The 18,017-nt window shown below is 35.9% G+C and overlaps 1 protein-coding gene across 2 annotated transcripts in view; it reads left to right on the forward strand.

Annotated features, from left to right (window-relative positions):
* CFAP47 (cilia and flagella associated protein 47) overlaps nt 1-18,017 on the forward strand; it is a 521,025-nt gene that overhangs the window by 180,303 nt on the left and 322,705 nt on the right. Inside the window, exons 31-32 of one of the 2 annotated variants that reach the window (XM_032330937.1) lie at nt 12,885-12,966; nt 14,796-14,882. The exons of the other annotated variant lie outside the window; for it this stretch is intronic. Coding sequence (XP_032186828.1) covers nt 12,885-12,966; nt 14,796-14,882 — 169 coding nt within the window. The remainder of the gene's footprint in view (nt 1-12,884; nt 12,967-14,795; nt 14,883-18,017) is intronic. 2 annotated transcript variants of the gene reach the window in all.

Genomic DNA, 18,017 nt, shown 5'->3' on the forward strand with positions numbered 1-18,017 from the left:
AAATCTGAAGCCAAGAATACTCTATCTAGCAAGGCTATCATTCAGAATAGGGGAGATAAGCATTGCCCCAGGCAAACAAAAACTAAGGGAGTTTGTGACCACTAAACTAGCTCTGCAAGAAATATTAAAAGGGACTCTCTGAGTGGAAAGGAGAGACCAAAAGTGACAGTACAAATGCAAGAAACACAAAAGCAGGGGTGCCTGGGTGGCTCAGTTGGTTGGACGACTGCCTTCAGCTCAGGTCATGATCCTGGAGTCCCGGGATCGAGTCCTGCATCGGGCTCCCAGCTCCATGGGGAGTCTGCTTTTCCCTCTGACCTTCTCATCGCTCATGCTCTCTCTCATTGTTTCTCTCTCAAATAAATAAATAAAATCTTTAAAAAAAAACACAAAAGCAGTAAAAATGAACATTTCTGTAAAATAAGTCAACCAACTCACCAAAAAAAGATATAAAATATATTAATATATATATGAAACATGGAGAAGATAGAAAAGAACGGGTTTAAACTTAAATGACCATCAACTTAATATAGACTGCTATATTGCAGAAGAGGTTATATACAAACTTAATGGTAACCATATATGAAAAACCACTAATAAACATGCAAGAAATAAAGAGAAAGAAATCCAAATATATTGCTAAAAAATAAGCAAAACATGAAACAGAGAAAGAGAAGGGGTCAGAGAAAAATATCCAGAAACAACCACAAAACAAGTAGCAAAATGGTAATACATATCAATAATTACTTTGAATGTAAGTGGACTAAAGCCTCCAATCAAAAGATGTAGGGTCTCAGAATGGATGAAAAAAATAAGACCCAGCTATATGTTGCGTACAAAAGACTAATTTTAGACTTATTCACACCTGTAGATTGAAAGTGAAGGGATAGAGAAATATTTACATGTAAATGGATGTTAAAAGAAAGTCAGATTAGCAATACCTACATTGGACAAACTGGACTTTAAAATAAAGACTGTAACAAGAGACAAAGAAGGGCACTACATAACAAGAAAGGGACAATCCAACAAGAAGATATAACAATTGCAAATATTTATGTACCCAACGTGGGAGCACCCAAATATGTAAAGTAGTTAATAACAAACATCAAGGAGCTAATCAATAATAATACAATAATAGCTGGGGACTTTAACACCCTACTTACATCAATGGACAGATCATATAAACAGAAAATCAACAGGGAAAAATGGCTTTGAATGACATACTGGGCCAGATGGACTTAAGAGATGTATTCAGAACATTCCAATCTAAAACAGCAGAATTCATATTCTTTTCAAGTTCACTTGGAACATTCTCCAGAATACATCACACCTTAGGCCACAAAACAAACCTCAACAAATACAAGACTGAAGTCATACCATGCACCTTTTATGACCACAACACTAGGAAACTAGAAGGCAACCACAAGAAAAAAATTTGGGAAGACAACAAATACATAGAAGTTAAATAAAATGCTACTAAACTATGAATGAGTCAACGTGGAGATCAAAGAAGAGATTAAAAAATACATGAAAACAAATGAAAATGAAAACATAGTGGTCTCAAACCTTTGGGTTGCAGGAAAAGAGGTCCTAATATGGAAATATATAGCAATACAGGCGTACCTCAAGTTGCAAGAAAAATCTCAAACAACCTAACTTTCTACTTAAAGGAACTAGGAGAAAAAAAAAAAACAAATAAAACCTAAAGCCAACAGAAGGAAGGAAATAATAATTAGAGCATAATTTAAATGCTCTTAAAGCAGAACAAAAATGCTATCATCATTAGATGATATAGAAACAAAAGGAACAATAGAACACATGAATGAAACCAGGGGTTGGTATTTTGAAAAAATTAATAAAATTGATAAATCTGTAGCCAGACTTATTGAAAAGAAAATAGAAAGGACCCAAATAAATCAGAAATGAGAGAAAGAATAACAACCAACACTACAGAAATACAAAATTATAAGAGAATATTATGAAAAACTATATGCCAATAAATTGTACAACCTAAAAGAGAGGGATAAATTCCTAGAAACCTATAAATCAGCAAAACTGAATCAGAAAGAAATAAAAAATTTGAACAGACTGATAACAAGCAAAGAAGTTGAATCTGTAATCAAAAACTCCCAACAAACAAAAAAGTCCAGAAATGGACAGCTTCTCAAGTGAATTCTACCAAACAATTAATGAAGAGTTAGTACCTATTCTTTGCAAACTATATCAAAAAATAGAAATGGAAAAAAAAACACCCTTCCAAATTCATTCCTTGAGACCAGCATTACCCCGATACCAAAACCAGATAAAGATACCACAGAAAAAGAGAACTTCATCTCTGATGAAAATATATCCAAAAATCCTCAATAAAATACTGGCAAACCAAATTCAACAAAAATTTAAAAATAATTCACCACAATCAAGTGGGATTTATTCCTGGGTTGCAAGCTTAGTTCAACATTTGCTAATCAGTGTGTTACATCACATCAATAAGAGAAAATAAAAGGACTATATGATTCTTTTGGTAGATGCAGAAAAAGCATTTGACAAAGTACAACATCTATTCTTGGTTAAAAAAAAAAATCCCCCAATAAAGTAGGTTTAGAGGGAATATAGGTCAACATAATAAAGGCCATGTTTGAAAAACCCACAGCTAACATAATCCTAAGTGGGGAAAAACTGAGAGTTTTTCTTTTACAGTCAGGAACAAAACAGGAATGTCCATTTTCACTACTTCTATTCAACATTAATACTGGAAGTCCTAGTCACAGTAATCTGACAACAAAAAGAACTAAAAAGAACTAAAAAGCTACCAGATTGGCAAGGAAGAAGTAGAACTTACACTATTTGCAAATGACATGATGCTATATATAGAAAAACCTGATAGACCTTACCAAAAAACTGTTAGAACTGATACACAAATTCTGTAAAGTAGCAGGATACAAAATTAACATAGAGACATCTATTGCATTTCTATATACTAATAATGAAGCAGCAAAAACAGAAATTAAGGATCAGTCCTTTTGACAGTTGTACAAAAACCATTAAGATAACATAGGAATAAACCTAACCAAAGAGGTGAAAGCTTTGTACTCCAAAAACTATACAAGTTTAGTGAAAGAAATTGGAGACAAGGCAAACAAGTGGAAAGACATTCCATGCTCATGGATTGGAAGAAAAATTTTGTTAAAATATCTGTACTACTCAAAGCAGTCTATACTTTTGATGCAGCCCCTATCAAAACACTAACAACATTTTTCACAGATTTCACAGTTTTTCACATACAATCCTGAAATTTGTCCATAACCACAAAAGAACTTGAATAGCCAAAGCAATCTTGGAAAAGCAAAGCAAAGCTGGAGGCATCACAATTACAGACTTCAAGTTATATTACAAAGCTGTAATTATCAACAAACATAGTATGGTACTGGCACAAAAATAGACACGTCCATCAATGGAGCAGAATAAAAAATGCAGAAATAAGCCCACAATTATAAGGCCAATCTTTGAAAAAAAAAAAAACAGAAAAGAATATCTAATGGAAGAAAGACTATTTCTTCAACAAATGTTGGGAAAACTGGACAGCAACATGCAAATGAAAGAAACTCGACCAGTTTCTTACACAAGTCAGAAAATGAATTCAAAAGGGATTATAGACATAAATGTGTGACCTGAAAGCATAAAAAATCCTATAAGATAACATAGAACCTCTTCCAACCTCTTTGATATCAGGTATAGCAATTTCTTTTAGATATGTCTCTTGAAGCAAGGGGAATAAAAACAAAAATAAACTATTGGGACTACATCAAAATAGAAATCTCCTGCACAGCTAAGGAAACATTCAACAAGACTAAAATACAACCTGTTGCATAGTAGAAAATATTTTCAAATGGCCTGTCTTATAAAGATAAATATCCAAAATATATAAAGAACTTATACAACTCAACCCCCCCCAAAATAAATAATTAAATGAAAAAATGGCAAAAGTCATGAATAGACATTTTTCCAAGGAAGACATATAGATGGCCAATAAACACATGAAAAAGTCTTCAAATTCTCTGGTAATCATGGAAACACAAATCAAAACTACAATGAGGTATCACCTCACACCTAGCAGAATAGCTAAAATCAACACGAGAAACAACAGATATTGCTGAGGATGTGGAGAAAGGGGAACCCACTTGCACTGTTTTGGGGAATGTAAACTCTTACAGCCACTCTGAGAAACATGCAGATTCTTCAAAAAATTAAAGATAGAACTAACTACCCTACAATTCAGCAATCACACTACTAGCTATTTTCCCAAAGAATATAAAAATATGAATTCAGAAGGATGCATGCACCCTGCTGTTTATAGCTGCATTATTTACAATTATTTATTTGTCAAATTATGGAAATAGCCCAAGTGTCCATCAGTTGATGAATTGATACATAAATGGTGTACACACACACACACACACACACACTTTCTCTCTCTCTCTCTCTCTCTCTCTGTCTCAATGAAATATTACCCAGCCATAAAAAGGAAATCTAGTCATTTGCAGTAACATGGATGGAGCTAGTGAGTATAATGCAAAATGAATTAAGTCAAAGAAAGACAAATACCAATGATTTCACTCATATGTGGGATTTAAGAAATGAAACAAATGAGAAAGGGAAGAAAAAAAGAGGCAAACCAAGAAACATCTCTTAACTATAGTGAACAAACATGGTTACCAGATGGGTTTGGTTGGGAGATTGGTTATATAGGTGATGGGGATTAAGGACTGCACTTGTTGCAATGAGCACCCGGTGTTGTATGGAAGTGTTGAATCACTATCTTGTTCCCCTGAAACTATTATAACACTGTATATTAACTAACTCAAATTGAAATAAAAACTTAAATAAATTTAGTCATGGAACTGAGCCAATTATTCTATCTTAATTTCTTAGGCTCTACCACATGAATGGTCAAAACTGGCTTCTGTCTCTTGTGACTTTTAAGGAATCTAGAAGTTTCTAAGTCCCTAAAGGGGACTGAGTTAAGACCCAGGCAGCCTGTTATGGAAGTGAATTAAATGAGACAGATTCCACTGAAGAGGCAGAAGGATAGGATTGGGCGGTTCTGATGCCATAGTATGAAAGACAAATATATGAGGACCAGACTGTGGCTGAGGCAGTTAGGAGGGACCTTTTGGTTCTCAATCAGGTAGGACTAGAAATGCAAGATCCTCATATCAGACCCCAGCAGCAATTGCCCACATGGCATCTAGACTCTAGGCATTGATAGGGGGTATTGCCAAAGGGACTATTGATCCAGAAAAGTAATCACAAACCTGCTTTTAGAGGTACAAGGGTTCCTCTCACCTACTTTATATAAGCTTCATGTAGGGTTGATCTGAGAGGCCTTACAATTTGGAGATTCCTCCTTTATAAAATAATATCAAATTAAAAATACAAACTTTAGAAACATGGCTTTAGAAGAGACTCATGAAAGTGATGAAATCTGAAGTCAAAGCATCATTTACTACACAATAAATCTGCCTCTTCCCAGATGCCATTGTGTGGGGACATGGGGAGGTCTGAAATTTCGTTTGCTTATCCCAAAAAACATAGTTACTATAAGGAGACTGTTGAAGTTAGAGGACTTGAAAATATGTGAACATTCAAATCCGTGTTTTCTTCCTCTTTGTACCCAACCTGGTTGAGAGAATGAGAAAGATTATATCAGTTAAGGAAAAGAGCACAGCTGTGTATTACTTTGTAAATTATTTTTCAATACCACTGACTTATTCTTGAGTCAGTGTACCCCCCAGTTTGTGTGCATGTTGATGGTAGGAAGCACATCTCACTCATCTGGCATCTCTAACACACAGGATCCTTGATAGCACAGAATGGGGCCAATGTTCATTAAAATATTTATTTATTAACATTGTCTTTCACAGAGCTTTGTTTTCTGAGCTTGTGTGGCAAAAGGAATAAAACGTTGAAACTGGGTCTTAGGATAGTCATATAGAAATGGAGAAAATGTTGTGAAATATGAAGAATTAGGGATAAAAGAAGGAAAGGTAAAGCATTTGCATTCAAGGAGAGAAGGTTCAACTGGTGAGAGGATCAAGTTGGAAAAAAGTGGAGTATATACTATGAAAGTTACACATTGAACTTCATTGATAATTTTAGTTATAAATTCTTACTTTTTAAATAAAGATTTAATTTATTTATTTATTTGACAGAGATCACAAGTAGGCAGAGAGGCAGGCAGAGAGTGAGGGAGAAGTAGGCTCCCTGCGGAGCAGAGAGCCAGATGTGGGGCTCGATCCCGGGACCCTGAGATCATGACCTGAGCCGAAGGCAGAGGCTTTAACCCACTGAGCCACCCAGATGCCCCATGAATTCTTAAAAATAACTAATTATTAAGGCATTTATTCCTTCATGCCCATATCAGTTTGCTCTGGCTACCCTAACAAACTGGAAGGCTTAAACAACAAATTTATTTTCCTACAGTTCTGGAGGTTGGAAGTGTAAGATCAAGGTGTTAGCAGATGTTCTCTTCTGAGGCCTCTCTGCTTGGCTTACAGACGGCCATCTTCTCTCTGTGTCCTCTTCTGGTCTTTCCTCTGAGTGTACACACCCCTGGTGTCTCTCTGTGTATCCAAATTTCATCTTCATATAAGGATACCAGTTTTTTGTTTAGGGCCCATCATAATGGCCTCATTTTATTGTAATTGCCTCATTAAAGACCTTGACTCCAAATAGAGTGACATTCCAAAGTACCAAGTATAAGGGCTTCAACATATGACTTTTTGGGGCACATGGTTCAGCCCATAACAATGCCATATGTTTTAAAAACTTTTAAAAACAGGTATTATAGTTTGTAATAAAGTTCTTATTCCTGTATTTGAAATAATATGCTTAATGTTTCTTGTCATTTTTACCTGTTACAGAATGAATTGGGTCTCCCTCCAGTTCACATGTTGAAGCCCTAAGCCCCAATGAAACTGTATTTGGAAACAAGACCTTTAAGAATGTAATTATGGTTCATTAATTATAATTATATTCTTAAAGGTATTGTTTGATATCATATAGACGGGACCCTAAGCTGTCTGCAAGCCAAGAAATGAGAGCTCACAAGCAACCAGATTATCCACCATTTTGTTCTTGGACTTCTTGTCTCCACAAATATGAGAGAATAAATCTCTATTTGCGTACCCAACCTGTGGTACTCTGTTATGACAGACCGAGCAGGTTAACACACTGCCTAAAATCCTGTGATCTAATTTCACTTATTTATAACCAATAATCATTTTTATGATGTAATTAACTTTCACTGAAAAAATAAACTTTTTGATTGATAATTTCTGTACTCTAAAACTAAAACAGGGCGCCTGGGTGGCTTAGTGGGTTAATCCTCTGCCTTCAGCTCAGGTGATGATCTCAGGGTCCTGGGATCGAGCCTCACATCAGGCTCTCTGCTCAGTGGTGAGCTTGCTTCCCCCCCATCTCCCTGCCTCTCTGCCTACTTGTGATCTCTCTCTCTCTCTATCTCTGTCAAATAAATGAATAAAATCTTTAAAAATATAAAAAAATAAAACTAAAACAGCAGCAGAACAAAAGCACTATGTATCTTGCATTGAAACTGTAATGTAGGATATCACATAATATGAAACTATTAGAACTCTTATTTTCTAATACCATTGATTTTTTTAAAGATTTTATTTATTTATTTGGGAGAAAGAGACCATGAGTGGGGGGAGGGACAGAGGGAGATGGATAAGCAGACTCCCTGCTGAGCAGGGAGCCTGATATGGGGCTTGGTCCTAGGACCCTGGGATGATGACCTGAGCTGAAGGCAGAGGCTTAACCGAATAAGCCACCCAGATGCCCCAATACCATTGATTTTTAAATAAAATTTTCATTTACATAAATAAATATACTTAGGAAATCATTTAACTTTCCTTTATACTTAAATTTAATTCCATTTATGATTTCATTTCTTTATCATTAAAAACTTTATACCCTTCATACTTATCCATGACCATTATGGTATCTTATTTAAGGGAATTGCATCTAAGAATGAAAATATTTTAAAGTAGCAGTTTAAGAATGATTCTGGAAGAATTCACTGAATTTTGGTAAAAGAACATAGCTTTTGAATTAGGTAGATGCAGGCTTAAATTGGAGCTTTTCTGTATTCCTGTGACTTTGCTCAAGTTAATATGGTTAAGTTTCAATTTCAAAATCTGTAACGTTGATGATGATAATTCCCAGACATAGTTGATAATAGAGTTAAAAATAATAAAGTATGTATTATATGATGCACAGTATATGATGATGATGATAATGAATTTAAAGGCAATAAACTGATCTAAAGCTTCCATATGCTAAAAATGTTTCCTTAAGTTTCTTCAATATGATAGCCATTAGTGACGTACTGAAAACTGCGTTTTGTGATATCATCATCACTGAAATAGAATATCTTAAAAGTCTGTTGCTCTATTAGAAAGAAAAGTTTTATTGACATAAAATAACCAGAAAACCAATATTTATCAAGTGTGTCTTTATTAGATAAAATAGGAACTTTTAAAAGGTTTTTATAATTTCAAAATAGAAAGCACATAACTTTTGTTTTAATTTTACCATATCTGCTCTTTTTTTTTTTTAAGATTTTATTTATTTATTTGACAGACAGAGATCATAAGTAGGCAAAGAGGCAGGCAGAGAGAGAGGATCCCAGGACTCTGGAATCATGACCTGAGCCGAAGGTAGAGGCTTTAACCCCCTGAGCCACCCAGGCGCCCACCATATCTACTCTTGATCCTTGATGATTGATTTATTAAAGTAAATGCTTTAATTCAATAAGGCAAACATTCTAATACCATTTTTATTTTATAAAGTTGGTTGTGTTTATATCTTTCAGAAGTCTTTAGTTATAATTATTATTTCAAAAGAAAGCAGTGTTTTAATATCTAATGAAATATTAACTGTGAACTGATGAAAAAGTTTCAGACACTTAAATCTTTGTTGTTTGTGCATTATAGAAATGAAACAGTTTTCTGATAGCATCATTATATTTGATTACTTGGAATTGTCATGTTATTCTTGTAGCACTTTTGTTGGTATAGGTCTAAGTAGTGTTGACATTAATATGGGTGGTTTCTGTTTTGAAATTTTGTGGTATGAGTTTGCAAGTATGGAAGAATGATTTTGGAATTAATGCCAAGCCATTCAAATTTATTGCTCTTTTATCAGCAAATACATGCCTATGAGGATATGTTGGCTATGATAATATTCATGGATATTTGAATGTGGCAATATGGTTATTAAATTTGGGTCATTAATCCCAGATTCATGCATATGTTTCATCATGGAAACAAATGTATTAAATTCAAAGTAATCATAAATGTTATTAGCTCTCACATTGGAATTCGATGCCAGTGGATAAGGAATTTTATGTAAGTGAAATTATGTTGATTTTGTGCAATAAATGAGAAATTCAAAAATCTTTGCAGATCAAGTTGAGGATTTAGTAACTCATTACATCTAATTTTATTTTGTTCTACTTAGTGTAAACTTGGAAAAAATACACAAATGGAAAACCTAGCATGTTAAAGTGTAATTAAATCAATTAGGAAACTCAACTCTCTGTAAAACTACTGAGCAGACATAAAATCTATTGACAAAAGAGAATCGTAAATACTGTCTTAGGGACTGATGAAGTTAGGTCTTGGGATAAATTCAAAATGAAGAAAACTAGTCTCATGTAGGAGAGGAAAAATAATTTCCCCTCTACACTTCTAGGTTCTTAGCTGAGACCTACTCCCCTACACCCCATAATAAAAAGACAGGAGGAAAAAAATTGATTATGTATGTAAGTACAGTGGCCCCACAAAGATTTAAGATTCAAAAGACAGTCAAAAGATGAGGATTCTATACCATCCTAAGCTAAGGAAAATGATAGGGCTCTAGGGCTTTAGAGAGAGAAGGGGTCAAGACAGGGAGGAGGTAATTCAGAAAAGGTGAGAGGAAATATTTGTTACACAAAGGTAACCCTGTCACACATATACATCTGTCAGCAGAAAAAGTTACCTCCTGGAAGTAGGGTTCTTCCTGGTGGGGCCCCTTTGCTAATGTTAATTTCCTTGATAAATATCCTTACAAAAGGATGACATCTACTCTGTTTTTAGAGCTCCTGTCCTGCAGTTTCTCAAAATAATTGGTGTTCCAAAGAGGTATATTTTGGGGTGGAATATTCCGCTGTCCCTCACTTGATAACAATGTCTGTAAAATGCTGTGAAAGAACAAAATTCACCTGAGTAAATTTTAACTTTCATATCAGTTTTATTCAGCAATTTGAGACTTGGGCAGTATCCAATCTAGCAGATAGAAAGAAGCTCCAATGAGCTGTACAAGGCAAGAGGTTTTATATCCAGAAAGAAGCAAGAACAAGGAAGTTGTACTTGGGCAATAGGGGGAACAGTATATGCTATCCCAAAATGTACCACTTTGGCATGGGGATTATTTTGAGCTGAAGGCAATTGAGACTCAGCAGACGCAGGAAAAGTTTTTAACCTCTCTCTTAACTGTCTACAAGAATTTACACAGGGTCTTACACCAGGAAGGGTGCTATTGCCAGAGAGAACTTTTTATATCAGAAAGACTTAACTACCTGGCATGGCAAATGATTGTTTACCAAAGATTTGCTCTTCTCATATTCCTGTGAATTGCCTTCCTCCCCTTTGAAGACCCAAACCCCTACCCCCATCTCCTTAGCCTCAGCTGCCTGACCACCTCTCAAGCTTCATTACTTTGTGAGGCTCCCATAAAGTATGTAACTATATCTCATTGTTGTTTCCCCCACCTCTTAATTTGATTTATGTCAATTTGATTATTGGGCTAGCAAAAAACTTAGAAGGTAAGGAGGGAAAAGTTTTGTAATCTTACAGCAACAGAAGCAGATTGATTATTGCAAAGTTACTTTCTCTAGGAGGGATGGTAGGGGGTCTCTCAGGCAGATTACCTAACTAATGCTGTTCAGGCAATTCCAGATTAACTGGTTTAAGATTCCATTTCTGGGAGGTACAAAATCATTGTCAAGTTAAATCTCACTTTGGTGACATGGAGCTTAGCATAAATGACTCCATTTGGGGCCTGTTGTCTCCTGTTGTCTTTAATAATGCAAAAAATTCATTCTTCATTCTGAACATTTTACTGAAGGCCTCTTCTCTGCTGGACACTATGGAATATTCAAATGAATACCATGTGGTCTCCTTCTTCAAGAAGCTTTCAGTTTAATGCTTCCCTGATAATTTTTCTTAGGTTTTCAGTACCATTTAATAGAAGTTATTATTTCCTTCTGAAATCCCATATTTGCTTTGGATGCAAGGAAGTATTCCAGTTTCTATATATTTCTCTGAGCTTTCTGTCTTTGTTTTACCTCTATGATTTCAACTTAATGGACCATCATCTCATTTGAGTTCTTACAAATGCTCTAGGTTCAGCTACTCCTGTAAAGGAGTAGTGTTCCATTAAAATATTATAGATAATATTTAAATCTATAAGAATTCCAGTTTAGTGAAGATTCATAGGAGTGATGTAGATCCAGATGGGAAATACATGAAAATCAAAGAGAAGGGATGATATTTAACTGTCAAACAAAGGAGCTTTATGTGTGCAGCATGATTTCTTACACCAGCTTCCACTGGCCCATGGCCAAGTGAAACTTAACAATTCTAGAACTCTGCTCTCTGCTTCTACCCCCACAAGGGTTCCCTTCCTTATATCTTTTTTCTCATTCATTATGCTACCTTCAAGGTTTGAACTTTCAGAATCATGTTGAGGCTCCTTTCTGCCTTTTCTTTTTCTCCCATTTCAGTAGTGATAGGATTGCAAAATATGTAGAGAGTTGAGGACTAGATATGATATTCTCTGATAAATGCTTACTTATGGTGAGTGGCATTCTGTGCTCGCTGAATGAGTTCAACCTAAATGTTTAAATCTCCGCTAGGAAACACTCCTGCCAAAACTGTAAAACTGTATGAAGGTAGTTCTGGTGGTGATAGATGTGCATATGAAGACTTTGAATAAAAACATTTCAAGGAGTACCTGAATGACTTAGTCAGTTGAGCAACTGATTCTTGATTTCGACTCAGGTCATGATCTCAGGGTTGTGAGATCAGAGTCCTGCATCAGGCTCTACACTCAGCATGGAGCCTCCTGAGTGTAGAGCCTCTCTTGCCTCTTATCCCCCACTCACTCTCTCTCTCAGAAATATATCTTTAAAAAATAGTTCAAGAAATATGACAACAAAAAATATAATCTTGAATGTGATAGATTATATACATATGAATATATATGCTCTTAAATGTATAAAATAACAAATATGTGCTGCATCAGATATACTATTACAAGTTTATATTATCACAGAGGCCAGAATTTTTAGATATTCTTGGAAAAATAGGTGATGGATTATGTTATATTTGTGGTTTTCCATATTCAGCTGTGTGTTGTGATAGGCATTCACTGAGCATTGGGTGACTAATGATCTGTTAGATGGTTTATTGTATTCAAAGTTTTTCCAGATAGTTTTCAATTTTTTAATGTTATACAACAATAAAATGGTTAGCAAAGTCATGTAACTCTATATTCTGTTATCATATAAGGATAAATGTGGCTGATCGTAGGCATTTAGTAAGTTCTTTCTCATTATTAATTCTCTAAAGGAAACATCATATACACACTTCATTGTTAAGAGAAGTGTTAAAGCTAATTTTATAAATTTTAAATTTAAAAAATAAAATTCAATACATATATAAACTATGATATTGAAATAACTGAAGTTCAAATGCAGGTGATATACAAACTGGGAGTATTATACTATAATAATTTGGATTTTTCTCTTTTGATTTTAGTGCTCAAGGAGCATGTATTTCTCATGTACTGCCAGAATTTCTGCTTGAACCAGAAGATTATGAAAAGTGGATTGAAATTACAGTAAGGAAATACAATTTCTAGGGAATAATCTGCACAGTTATTGAATTGACTGATCTTTGGTATTTGTTAGAAAATTTTATTACAAAATCTTGGTATTTTATTTATGAAATGTCCTATGGATTATGCCTCTCTGGACAGCTTACTTACATGTTTGTGTGTATAAATATTTAAATGTATATATACACATATATGTAGATATTTTTATACACACACACACACACACACACGGTCACACACACACATTTTTATATCTGTCTAAAAATCTTTGTGGAGTTCCTTTTGTCAGGGAGCAAGAATATCCTGTCCTCTTCAAGGTCCTTCCAGCTAGACTAAGAATCAAATTGACATGAGACTGATTAACAGGAGAAAATCAAATTTAATAGTTTATGTAAGGGGAATTAACACAGACCTGGAAATTCCAAAGACAGGCAAAATGAGGTATTTATGTCATTCTGAACTAAGGAGAAGGGATAGGACGAGTCTGGGACTTCAAAGGGAAGGATTGTACCTCTCAGGGTACTACGAAGAGCAGGTGTTTGGTAATTCGATGTTTGTCCTGCTATACAGATGGGTCAGATAAAATGTTATCTCTGCTAATAAAGTTTATTCTGGGAAAGACCCTTTCTCCCTGCACCCCACTATTTTAGATTCTTTTCTGAGTTAAGGGAGGAGCAAAAGTTTCTCTTAAGCCCAGAGGGTCTCAGTTGCCTTCAGCTGAAAATAGGCCACATGCCAAAGTGATGTGTTTTGGGGGGACCCGTCCCAAACCCCTGCAACCAACTCCCTTTGTGCCAAAGTGATGTATCTTGGGGCAGCCTACCCTTGGCCCCTATGCTATACAGAAATTATTACATGGCCTTCTCAAATAAATAGGTAATTTCTTCTTTTATGGGGTCTAGAAATGAAGGATTGTGTGTGCTTATGTAAATGTTTTCTTAAAGTCAATTTTTAGACTATGTATCTTCCAACAAAAATATTGGTTTAATTTTCCCACCACTTGCCACATCCCTTCTTTAGTTAAAGGGGAGAATAGGCAGAAATTAGCAAGATTTGTATAGTTTTTTTCAAAGTATACAGTTCATTTTATGGAAGCATTTTGAGAAGGTGAATTGCTTATAGAAACTTTCAGGCTTTGAGGCAGCTCTACTTTAGTCATGGCTCTGTTACTATACTCACCACATGATGTAAACAGGAGAACCATGGGCTTGTCTTTTTTTTTTTTTTTTTAAGATTTATGTATTTGAGAGGGGGGGAGGGAGTGCGTGCTAGAGTTGGGGGAGGGGCAGAGGGAGGGAGAGAATCTCAAATAGACTCCCTGCTGAGTGTGGAGCCTGACATGGGCCTTGACCCCACCACTCCAGGGGCATGACTCTTGAAGCTCAACCAACTGAGCTACCCAGGGGCCCACTGGGGCCTGTTTTTTGATACTCTACTGAGTTCCAGTGGCTTAAACAAAAAATGTGTTTCTTTTTCGGACTCAGAGTTCAGAATAACTTTGCATCTTATTCTGCTACTTCTGCCACAGAATAAGCTGGTAGGGTCATTGAATGGATAAATCTTTGACCTCATTAAGGGGCTATGTATTCTAGGAAGTTACTTCTGTTGATAGTTTCTATTACTTGCACATGGGGAATTAGAGATCTTGATGAATGTATGCAGAAGTTTGTAAAAATAAAAAAAACACGTATAAGCTAAGTAGTTAAAACTTGGAATTTATATTTGCCTTGCATTTTAGTTAATGTTGTAATATTTTATTTATTAAATTCTTTTTTTAATTTTTATTAAATTCTTTCGCTACTACCTTGCCTGTGTGTTCCTGTATACCTAAGGAAAAGCCCTCTGTTGTTATAGACATGACTCAGTTTGAAGCCTGGAGTAAAAGGGCATGGACAGATGTATTCCTTCAGATATACAAGGTAACATTTCCACTCTTGTTCATTGCTGGTTGTTTCGGTTGATTTAGCTGAATCGTGTATTAGTTAAGGTGTAGATGGTGCTGCTGATTAAAGAATTAAAAAAATACAATGGCTCAAGATAAGATAGAGTTTTTATCTTTCTCATGGAACTGTTGAGAAGTAAGTGGTTAGGAGACGGCAGAGTATGTCTTCCACCCTCAGTCCTGGCCTTTTGTCTCTGTGTTAGTCTCTCAGAACAAGGAAGGAGTAGTGGAGGAAAAGTAAAATCTGTTTAAGGATGTCACCTAAAAAATGCATCATTTCCTTTGGGCAGAGTTTAGTCCTATGGTTGTACCTCACTGCAGGGTATGTTGAGAAATGTAGTGCCTAAAATAAGTAGCTACCAGTTGTATTCTGGTACTAAAAGGAAGGATTAAGGAATGGGTGATAGTGAAAATTATGGTTTCTACCTGTACCACATACTAAACCCTTGCTCTCCATGTCATTCTGAAGAGATATTCACTAGGAATCATATACCAGTAGGCGAGACCAAGTTTTGATGAAACTCTCCAGCTTACTCCATGCCAAATTGCGTATGTGGGTAGATTAACACATCATAAAATTATGCCTTCACATCCTGTCCCTTTTTTGCACAAACAAGTGCTGGTTTCAGTACTGAGCATTATTCCCTAGGGTTCTAAATGTGGCAGTACAGATCCTCCCCAGTAAGACCAGTGGAGGCTTTTGCTCTGTTTTCACACATTGAAAACACAGGTAGAGTGAGCTGTGGGACAACAGAGTTAAAATGAGGGAGAAGTTAAAGAAAAGTAACAATTAGTCACTGAAAAGAAAGGACAAAATTGGTGATTACACAGTGTATAGTTTATGTCAGACTCTTTGCCAGTAAAGGCTTTTTAAATGTGAGCTTATTTAATCTTCACAAGCAGTAATCTCCAGTGTAGACATGAAGAAACAAAGTTCCTCAGGCATGCATACTGTCTCCCCAGATCACCTGATACATAAAACCACCCAATGTAGATAAAGCTTATCTCTTCCTTGATCTCTGCTGGGGCCCAGAAGCCCAAGGACCCCTTCCTGCTGTCTGGTAGCCTGTGTCCTCCACTGCAGCCAGCTAACCATCCTACCCTCTAGAGAGTTCTTTCTACTGCTTAATTCCTACTTACTCCTTCTTTCCTCCTCTTCTTCCATCATCCTGCCCTGCTTTTTTTTTTTTTTTTTTTTTTTTGCCAGATGTCTAGGGGGTAGAAAACCTGCTTTTTCTTGAGTAATTCCCTGAAGAATGTATGAGGGTATTAATGACTCTCAGTCAAACTTGGATTTGGGAAAAGACATTTTCTACTTTGTTTCTTAACTCCAAGCTGTATCATCTATGATTTGCCCACTGATAGAGAAGAGCAACTCTAAAACAAAAGGGCAGCAAGTACCCTACTTAATGGACAAAGTAGTCCTAATTTCGGTTTGTGGGCTTTATTCACTCACTCGTTCATTTCTTCATTGATGCATGCATTGATGGATATGTTTATGTCATCTAATCTCTCCTTCCTATCCTAGAAGTCTATGAATTTAAAAATCAAGTATTACTTGTAAACTCAGAATCTGATAGTGTGTCAGCTACATCATATATGCTCAACAAATACTGGCTGAGTAAATTTACTTAACAACTATTATGGTATAGACACGGTAGTAAGCTCTGGGGTTTAAGATTAAACTTGATATAGTCTTTCTCTTCCAGGATTTTGTGTCCTGGAGTATATAAGTAATTACTCATATCTAATTACAAGACTTATAACCAATTCTATGTTAAGGTAAGCCCAAAAAACTAGTGGTAAATGCACATAGAGAGGAGCCTACTTTTTCTGTGCACTGGAGAAGGTTTCTAGGAAGAAAATCAATTCAGCCTGACCCTGAGAAATAAGTAGGAGTTTCCCAGGCAAGGTAAAGCAGTGGAGCATAGGTTAGAGAGGGAAAGAAAGAGTATAATTTGTGAGAAAGAGGTGGTAGGTGAGTTTTATTGGGGATCAAGACAATAACATTTGTCAAGACAAAGGGAATTCAATGTGGAAATGCCTGAGATTAGATACAACATGGTATGTTCTAAGGAAGAAGCACACTATGACTGGGGGTAGGAGGTGTGGACTGTGATCCTAGTCATAAATTAGAGCATGGTTGACTTCATAAGCCAAACCAAGGAATCTGGATTTTATGGACTTTAGCTCCTGAAGGATTTTAAACATGAGGCTGATATATCAGCTTTGCATCCTAGAGAAATCACTCTGGTACGATGTGGCATCTGTTTGGAAAGGTAGTGCCTGGTGCTAGGAATACTGGTGGTAGTGGGAAAGATGAGAAAGGGACTGCTTTCCTAAATATTAGGAATAGAATTCAGGACGACTTGGTGAATAACTAGATCTCAGTGGGTGAAGGAGATAAAGAGGTAAAAGATGACAGTGGGTCCTGCTGGGGTGACTGAATGGAATTTGATCCTAGTCCCTGAAATAACAAGACAAGCGATAATAATAGGATTTTGTTGGGGGTGGAGGGTGAGATAGAGTAAGAAGGCATAATAAATTAATTTTGGTTGTGGTGTATAATGGTGCCCAGTGTCATTATCAGGGGGATATACCCTTCAGTCAGGAAAGAGATCTGGGTGGCAACACGTGTGGGATTCTTCACTGATTGCATGATAAAGTCATAGGAATAGATAAGATGACCCAGTTAGGTCATCTGCAGAGCTGTATTTCTCCATGTATTGTGTCTAAAGCATGGGTGGCTCTAGGAGCTCTATTAAGTCAGAACCATATTGGCAATTTCTCTTGTGAAAGCAAGCAATGTTGAGATGAGTTTCATAGGTTGGAAAGAAAATGGTGATTTTCACACAAATCCCTTTAGGTTTTCTTTTTCTCCTTCCTAGAGCTCATGTGTGCCCTCAGGACTGCCTTTGTCAGTTCTTCTTGGCTAATAGTTTGGATAAAGGGTACAACTTGTCTCACCCAATTTGATTTTGTGTCATTTGGGTATTTTTGCCTGTTAAATTTCATATTTAATTGTTGCTGTTTTCTTGCATTATATTCCCAATTCACAAAAATATATTGATGACCAAAAAAACGGGTCATTGAAGCACAAAAGAGATGAAAA

Source organism: Mustela erminea, chromosome X (genome assembly GCF_009829155.1).
Source record: "Mustela erminea isolate mMusErm1 chromosome X, mMusErm1.Pri, whole genome shotgun sequence".
NCBI classification, from domain to species: Eukaryota; Metazoa; Chordata; class Mammalia; order Carnivora; family Mustelidae; genus Mustela; species Mustela erminea.